This window comes from Dendrobates tinctorius, unplaced genomic scaffold, assembly GCF_039654945.1.
Source record: "Dendrobates tinctorius isolate UK_male_01 unplaced genomic scaffold, ASM3965494v1 ptg000060l, whole genome shotgun sequence".
NCBI lineage: Eukaryota > Metazoa > Chordata > Amphibia > Anura > Dendrobatidae > Dendrobates > Dendrobates tinctorius.
This window is the reverse complement of record NW_027361728.1, coordinates 11,750,611-11,759,523: the sequence shown is the minus strand read 5'-3', so window position 1 is coordinate 11,759,523 and position 8,913 is coordinate 11,750,611. Positions and strand designations below refer to the sequence as shown.

The window sequence follows — 8,913 nt, the reverse complement described above, 5'->3', positions numbered from 1 at the left end:
GCACCCATTAAGTCAATGGAAGCGTGCAAAACATCGGAGTCTCTCGCATGAAAACCTGGCACTGCCGCCGGCACTCGGACCGGAGTGTGCGGCTACGTGTATTTCTATGAAGCCGCACGCTCCAGTCCGAGTGTCAGTGGCAGTGTCGAGTTTTCATGCGAAACTCGTGCGAGTCTCTCGCAAGTAGAGCCCTCAATCCCATTCACATTGCTGGAACTGCTAGGGCACAGTCACACCTTCAGTATTTGGTGAGTTTGTTACCTCAGTATTTGTAATCCAGGAGTTGGTGAAAAATACCTCTGATTGTTCTTCTCCTGGTTTTGGCTTACAGATACTGAGGTAAAAAGCTCACTAAATAATCAACATGTGCACGAGGCCTAAGATGCTGCGTTTCTTATGTAGTAAAAACACACAGCATCAAAAACTCTCCAAAAACTCATCATGGGCAAACAGCCTTAGGCCGAGGTCACACTTGCGAGTGTGATTCGAGTCTCTCACCTCAATAACTGGCACTGCAGCCAACACTCGGGACCAGAGTGTGCAGCTGCATGTATTTCTATGCAGCCACACACTCCAGTCCGAGTGTCGGCAGCAGTGCCGGGTATTGAGGAGTTTCTCGCATTGCACTCGCAAGTGTGACCCCGGCCTTAGATTTCCACATATCTGCCCTATAGACTTTTACAGGACTGCTTTAGACAAGTCTAACATGGATGCAATTTCTTTGTGCCACTATCCCTAGTCTTCCAGACCTACATGTGTGAACACTACAGAGCACCATGGACTATATAGTGATTTATCTCCAGATATAGAACCACAGGAGGGGCATAAGAGAGGCAATAAAAAGCACCCATATTACTCTGCTGTGAAAACAGCCTACAGCCTGTACCTCTACACAGGTCCACAGGAAACCTCCAAAATGTCACAGTGCTGCAGGTTATTTCTGGGATACTTCTGCAGTTATAGTGATCAAGTGGGAAAAATGAAGCAGCATTTCTGAATTTGTCATTTAAAGTGACACTGAACATACAAAATGCATTTCTGCCTTTAGGCCCAACTCGCTGATCTCCAGTACCCGGCAAAGGCTGCTACACAGTGAAGAGTGCAGCTCTGCTCAATGATTACATCTAGCCACAGGGGCAATTAACATCTGATCAGTGAGGGTGCCAGTACCCGGCAGAGGCTGCTACACAGTGAAGAGTGCAGTTCTGCTCAATGATTACATCTAGCCACAGGGGCTATTAACATCTGATCAGTGAGGGTGCCAGTACCCGGCAGAGGCTGCTACACAGTGAAGAGTGCAACTCTGCTCAATGATTACATCTAGCCACAGGGGCAATTAACATCTGATCAGTGAGGGTGCCAGTACCCGGCAGAGGCTGCTACACAGTGAAGAGTGCAGCTCTGCTCAATGATTACATCTAGCCACAGGGGCTATTAACATCTGATCAGTGAGGGTGCCAGTACCCGGCAGAGGCTGCTACACAGTGAAGAGTGCAACTCTGCTCAATGATTACATCTAGCCACAGGGGCAATTAACATCTGATCAGTGAGGGTGCCAGTACCCGGCAGAGGCTGCTACACAGTGAAGAGTGCAGCTCTGCTCAATGATTACATCTAGCCACAGGGGCTATTAACATCTGATCAGTGAGGGTGCCAGTACCCGGCAGAGGCTGCTACACAGTGAAGAGTGCAGCTCTGCTCAATGATTACATCTAGCCACAGGGGCAATTAACATCTGATCAGTGAGGGTGCCAGTACCCGGCAGAGGCTGCTACACAGTGAAGAGTGCAGCTCTGCTCAATGATTACATCTAGCCACAGGGGCTATTAACATCTGATCAGTGAGGGTGCCAGTACCCGGCAGAGGCTGCTACACAGTGAAGAGTGCAACTCTGCTCAATGATTACATCTAGCCACAGGGGCTATTAACATCTGATCAGTGAGGGTGCCAGTACCCGGCAGAGGCTGCTACACAGTAAAGAGTGCAGCTCTGCTCAATGATTACATCTAGCCACAGGGGCTATTAACATCTAATCAGTGAGGGTGCCAGTTGTCGGACTCCCAAAAGATAGCATGTTGATCACCTTTTGTAGATTGATCATCAATGTCCACTGACCAGACAAACCCTTTAACATGTAAATCGAAACCTTTGCATGTACCTTCTGTCACATTACACACTGTAGCCCAGGGCCATGGATTTTCTAGGATGTGCATTTTCCTACAGCATATTGGTGAATAGGAATACATTAATGCTTGGTGTGTAGTTTTTTTTTTCCTATTGGAATTTTTAAGGCCCTCACCTACCAAGCTTGTTTCCTAACCCATGCACCACTCCAGCGGTTTTTTGTTTTCATACCTTCAGCAATCCAGATTACAAATTGCAGATGATGATTGAAGAGGGGCCAATAACAGATGAAGATGGCGCCTGCTAAGTATAAGACAAGTGGCAGGGAACTTAGATTATGAACCCAATCCAGACGTAAAATAAAAAAACAACACACTGGAGTGGTGTTTTAAAGCTCCAATACACATTAATGTTGGCCAAACTTGTCGCTTTCAGCCATCTATTTAATATGTATAGTGTCATCCTGACTATCCCACGATATTGGGGAGAAGTAATAAGGATCTGACATGTTACATTTCTGTGCCAGATCCTTTTATTCTTAGAGGAAGAATCCACCGCCAGAGGTGTCTGGCAGCGGCTTACTCCACTTTCCCCACTAACAATATGCAAGTGTGCATGTGTATGTGGAGAATACAAGGAATAGCTTTTAGCCAACAGATACCGTAAATAAGCTTTTGCTCAAATCTTTGCTAGTTACTTCCACATTTCTGTTCCTCTATATAGGAAAAGAAGTGTAAAAATATTAGCAATCCTTCAGCCCCACACATGAAGAAAACCAGGAGGTGCCCAAAGGTCTCCATTTACTGATGGGGTCATTCGGGTCTCTACCACGGTAGCCTTCATTTTACAAGACAAAATCATGCAGCATTTCATCCATCCATTTTGGAATAATTTTTTTTTTTAATTAAAACTCTTACGCAGATTTGAACATGTATGGTGTATGGCCACCATTCACGTCGGATTTCCTAACTGCCGAGTCCTACATAAGAATTTCAGGTATGCAATATAAAAAAAAAAAAAAATCTCCAAGTGTCTTAAATTATTTTGTTTTATTACTTTTTTCATGTGTGCAAACAAACATCATAACAGTGATGTCCTTTAAAAAATAAAGAAAAATAACTATATACACAGATTATGTACAAGTGAACATCAGATTTCTTCTTTTGCACAGCAAAGATAACACTTAGAATCCTGTGACCTTTATGTACAAAATATATACGTATTTACAGCAATGAAACACTGGAAATGGACTTCACGACAGTGCAAGTTATTACAAAAACCATCATGGAATGTAATGACATAAAAAGGAAGTTTCCCAGTGGGCTGTTTAAAAAAATAAAACAAGCGTGTAAACATACAAGTGTACCAATTCTCCAATCCGCTTCATCGTGGAGCTTTGGCAGGCGTTTGTCTGAGGTATGAGGAAAACAAAATACCCTATTTGGCAGAGGAGTGTGAAATGCTGGACCCAGGGAGAGTGAAAAAATGAAAAGGAGGTCAAAGCTGCGGCAAACAACCTGTGGTGCAACATGGAGTAGCATGGCGAGTCCCGCAGTAAACATTCATAAATGCCTCATTATGCTGCATTTATCTGCTCTTCTATGGATCAGTTCAATAGATGTCCCTAGTGATGAGTGAACATGCTCGGATAAGGTGTTATATGAGCATGCTCGGGTGCTAACAGAGTACCTTCGCTGGGCTTGAAAAATATGTTTGAGTCCTGCGGCTGCTCGACAGGCAATCCCTGCATGTGTTGTGGCTGTGAGATATGCAGCCGCAGGGACTGGAATATATCTTTTGAGCAGGCAGAAGACACTTAGCACCCGAGCATGCTCAGATGACACCTTCTCCGAGCACGTTCGCTCAGCACTAGATGTCACCTATGAGTTGTGATGCAAGCTGCACATGTGGAGAAATAAAGCAAAAGTCACACAGATGTAGCAGAGCCAAGACTGTGCTAAACACGAAAAACACTGACAGCATTGAGCACTGCAATCATGACAAATCTAGCTCTGCTACATCTGAGAAAACTGCCAGTCTATTCCTAAACAGCATTAGAAATGCAACTTTTTTGGTACAGCCAAGAGAATATTCTTTTTAACCCATAGTCAAGCGGGAGGCACGCTCTGAGAAAAACAGCAGGGCTGGCAAATTTCAGGCATTCTACAGAACTGGTATATTGGAGCGGCACATTGGGATAAATGGCATAGGAACTGATGACAAATACATGCCAGGGCTCAGAGTAACGCATACATGGTGAGCCTGAAGATGGCACGCAGCTGCGGAGACGGGCAATGCCAGCACTGGGCTGCGTAAAGCACCTTTCAGCTTGTCGCTAGAGCAAATTGGCAATTTTTCACCTGACTGAGCCTCACCCCAATGTAATGTCATGTGCAAACACTGCCTGAGCCAAGGACAGGAGAAATCAGGAAGTAAAAAAATGAAATAGTACAGCCTAGGTATGGGCAAAACCCACTAGACGCTCCAGCGCCAGAGACGGGAAAGTGCTGGAATCTGTAAGACCGGGGCGAGATGCTACAGAGACGGGCACTTTATAGCTCAGGGCCTTTGTTTTATAGTTACAGGAATAGTGACGCCTTTAGGCTAGGTGCCCACGTATGCAGAAAATGGCTGCTTCTAAACCGGTCTCATTCCAGAAGATGCGCGTTTTATTTCTGACAAACGCTTCAGAAACGCTTACGTGGGCACACAGCCCAAATGTGGTTTTTTCCGCAAAATTAATGAACATGCTGTGTTTTTTTTTTGCAGAAAAAAACACATCATGTGCACAAAAACTGCAGAATGGGATGATTAATGCATTTAAGCATTTTTGCATGGAAAAACAAGCAAGAAACGCTTACGTGGGCACACAGCCTTATAATAAATACTACAGACATGAGGCCTCGCTTATCATCTGGCTTTGTTGCCCACGTCAACCAATCAGAACTCAGCTTGCATTACTGAAACAGCACTGGTAACATGCCATGATTGGTCGCCATGGAAAACAGCAGTTTGATAACTCTGCCCTTAGTGTTTGATTAGCAGCACCAGGTCCTGGACCCGTCCCTGCCAGAGGTGTCAGGACAGGACCACCAGCAAGCCTCAGATTAGCCTGGGGGCAATTATTCTTATGGGGATGTTCAGGATTTAAAAAAAAAAAAAAAAAAAAGCCACTAGACTACGTCTTTTTTGTGGTTTTTAAGAATACACACGTGTCCACAGGTTGGAGGTGGTGCTGCAGCTGGGTCACATTCACTGAGGGCGGAACCTATGGACGGGTGTGATGCAGTTCTGGAAGATTTTTTTTTTTTTTTTTTAGTAATTTCCCATATTCCAAGTCTTTACTAGGTTCCTAAATATGGGTTCAAAAAGACATTCACAGCCCTCATTGTCCAAAGGAGCCATCGATGTGCTCAGTACAGGGGCAGAGGGGTGGGATGCCGCAGAAACGACAGAAAAGTAATCCTGAGGATGTGCTCCGGTCAGACACTAGAGCAAGTGATTCGGCCCATCAGTTATCCACACACGGGGCCCCAGTGACTATTATGGGGTACGTCTGGGCTCGCCATGTAGGACTACTCTCACTCCATTCTAAAAAAAAAAACAAAACATGGACCCCAAAATAATCATCCACGCTTCCTTTTGAGTAAAGAGCAGAAAAGCAGAGTGCCTGAATGCATATGCGAACAGAGCCCAAACCACAGCCCGCTCACTCCGCTTCCCCCAGAGCCCGGCAGCCCGCTCACTCCGCTTCCCCCAGAGCCCGGCAGCCCGCTCACTCCGCTTCCCCCAGAGCCCGGCAGCCCGCTCACTCCGCTTCCCCCAGAGCCCGGCAGCCCGCTCACTCCGCTTCCCCCAGAGCCCGGCAGCCTGCTTCCCCCAGGGCCCGGCAGCCCGCTCACCCCGCTTCCCCCAGAGCCCGGCAGCCCGCTCACCCCGCTTCCCCCCAGAGCCCGGCAGCCCGCTCACCCCGCTTCCCCCCAGAGCCCGGCAGCCCGCTCACCCCGCTTCCCCCCAGAGCCCGGCAGCCCGCTCACCCCGCTTCCCCCCAGAGCCCGGCAGCCCGCTCACTCCGCTTCCCCCAGAGCCCGGCAGCCCGCTCACTCCGCTTCCCCCAGAGCCCGGCAGCCCGCTTCCCCCAGGGCCCGGCAGCCCGCTCACCCCAGAGCCCGGCAGCCCGCTCACCCCGCTTCCCCCCAGAGCCCGGCAGCCCGCTCACTCCGCTTCCCCCAGAGCCCGGCAGCCCGCTTCCCCCAGGGCCCGGCAGCCCGCTCACCCCAGAGCCCGGCAGCCCGCTCACCCCGCTTCCCCCCAGAGCCCGGCAGCCCGCTCACCCCGCTTCCCCCAGAGACCGGCAGCCCGCTTCCCCCAGAGACCGGCAGCCCGCTCACCCCGCTTCCCCCAGAGACCGGCAGCCCGCTCACCCCGCTTCCCCCAGAGACCGGCAGCCCGCTCACTCCGCTTCCCCCAGAGACCGGCAGCCCGCTCACTCCGCTTCCCCCAGAGACCGGCAGCCCGCTCACTCCGCTTCCCCCAGAGACCGGCAGCCCGCTCACTCCGCTTCCCCCAGAGACCGGCAGCCCGCTCACTCCGCTTCCCCCAGAGACCGGCAGCCCGCTCACCCCACAAGCCCGGCAGACGGCTCACCCCGCTTCCCCCAGAGCCCGCTCACCCCACAAGCCCGGCAGACGGCTCACCCCGGTTCCCCCACAAGCCCGGCAGACCGCCCACTCCGCTTCCCCAACACATACAGGTAATACTGACATGGACATAAGGTGCTAGCACCATGGCAGTGTTAGAGCGCCCCCCCAGGCCACAGGTAGTGCACACACACGCCACAGAAAATGATAAAGTGTTGTCTAATTAATATTTGTTGGGAGTTAACTCTTTACAGGCTGCCATTCAGTTTCAGACAGGTTTCTATCTAACACTAAGGCAACTGTCATTACAAAGTAAATGGGGCACATCCATACCCAGAACTCGGAGAAGTGACCCCGGGCATCAGCAGGTATGTCACTGGATGGACACATAGGAAGCTAGCCGCTGATTACCGGGGCACCACAGAGGAATATGACGTCACACTCCGCAGACCGGGCAATATACATTAACCCCGACGCTGCCACACACCTCCGGATTTGGACATATAACAGTATGGCGTCACAGACCGCACATCAGGGCGATATACACTGATGCCATACACCTCACTGCACCCAGGGCGCGGGGTGATAGAGACGCCAATCAGTTTAACCCCAACAGTGCCATAAGTGTTCGGAGACAGTGGAATACAGAACAGGTCACCCCTTAATGCCAAGCTTCTGATGACAGAGGCAAGCTAGCAGAGCAGGTTAACCCCATGAGTGCCATGTGGCAGTAAGCGGGTCCCTTGTGGAGGTGCAGCCCTCCCTCACACCGGCTCCCTGCACTCCTCATGGCCGTTGCTGCTGGGTCCATTGTCCTGGTTGCTCTCGATGGAGGACTCGCTGCCCGTGCTCTCCCCGGACAGCAGCCTGGTGACCCGCAGGTCCGCCCGCAGGGTCTGCAGGTCATTGCCCAGGCTCATCTCCCCCAGGTCACTGATGAGCTGAGACAGCTCGTGCTTCCCCGCCTGCCCGTCGCCCCCTCCGCCGGTGTCCAGCACGTCCTCGCACTCGAAGCTCATGGCCCGCTCCTCCTCCTCCTCCCCCTCCCGGTCCTCGGTGATGGAGCCCAGTTTGGGGGCGCTGCGGCTCCGCTCCACCGGGGGCTTGTAGCAGCACTGGCCGTTTAGGAGCTTGCGGAGCGGGACCAGGGGGATGTTGTGCTCCCCGATCAGCTGCTGCTGCTGGTGCCGGGCGTCCTCCCGCCTCTTCAGCCGCTTGAACTCCGCCAGGGCGTTGGCAGACGTCTGGTACAGCAGCAGGGCCATGGCTTTGGCTTTCTCCGGCTTGGACACCAGCACCGCGTGGCAGCGCAGCATCACCGCCTTGTGCTTCATCTCGTGCCGGTAGATCCAGGCGAAGATCTTGGGCAGCCGCGGGTCCGCCACGCAGTAGGTGACCCGGTGCAGCAGGTACAGGTGGCCGGGCCGCTTGGCTTTGTCCTCCACATGCACCATGCGGATGCCCTGCGAGCTGACCGTCAGCTTCATCTTGGTGCCGTGCTTGCCCATCTCGCTCTTGCTCCAGATCTTGCACACCGCCAGGTCGGTGCAGCCGTCGCCCTTGGACTGCAGGGTGGTGGCGTTGCCCAGGTACAGCACGGTGTAGGTGGGGTCCTCCCCGGTGATCTTGATCTTCTTCCTCTTGGACTTGAACATGCTGCCCACCCTGGTGAGTGCCCCCTCCGGGCAGGACTTGGCGAAGGAGGTGAGGGCGCTGTAGTTCAGGCTCACCGCATAGCCCTTCTGCTTGGTCTGCTTGCTGTCCTCCTCGATCAGATCGAACTTGTTCTTTTTCCAGGGCAGCATCTCGCACAGCGGATGGAGGCTGGAGAGGAGACTGGCACTCAGCTCATGGTGCAGGGCACTAGGGGCGGCTCCTCCGCTCTCCGGCTGCCAGCTCTCAGCTGTCCTATGCAGCCCTCCAGGGCAGAGCGGCGATACATATAAGCCTGGAATGAACCATCCGCGCTCAGAGCAGGGGGGACGCGCAGAGACAGGTCCGCCCCATTAACTCATTCTTCACCAAAGCAGGCCGGGAGAGTCTCCTGTGTGGCAGCGGGAGAGAAGGGCTCTGATGCAGCAAATCCAGGGGCAGCCTCTGCTCACATGGCTTTCTACAGGAGCAACTGTGGGTGTCAGGACTCCGAAGT

General features: G+C 52.0%; 1 protein-coding gene across 1 annotated transcript; it reads right to left on the bottom strand.

Moving 5' to 3' along the window:
• Positions 1-3,154: 3,154 nt before the first annotated feature.
• Positions 3,155-8,683, bottom strand: FAM43A (family with sequence similarity 43 member A). Its single transcript, XM_073578693.1, has one exon. The coding sequence runs from the start codon at positions 8,567-8,569 to the stop codon at positions 7,529-7,531; it is 1,041 nt and encodes a 346-aa protein (XP_073434794.1). The 5' UTR covers positions 8,570-8,683; the 3' UTR covers positions 3,155-7,528.
• Between the last annotated feature and the right edge of the window lie 230 nt (positions 8,684-8,913).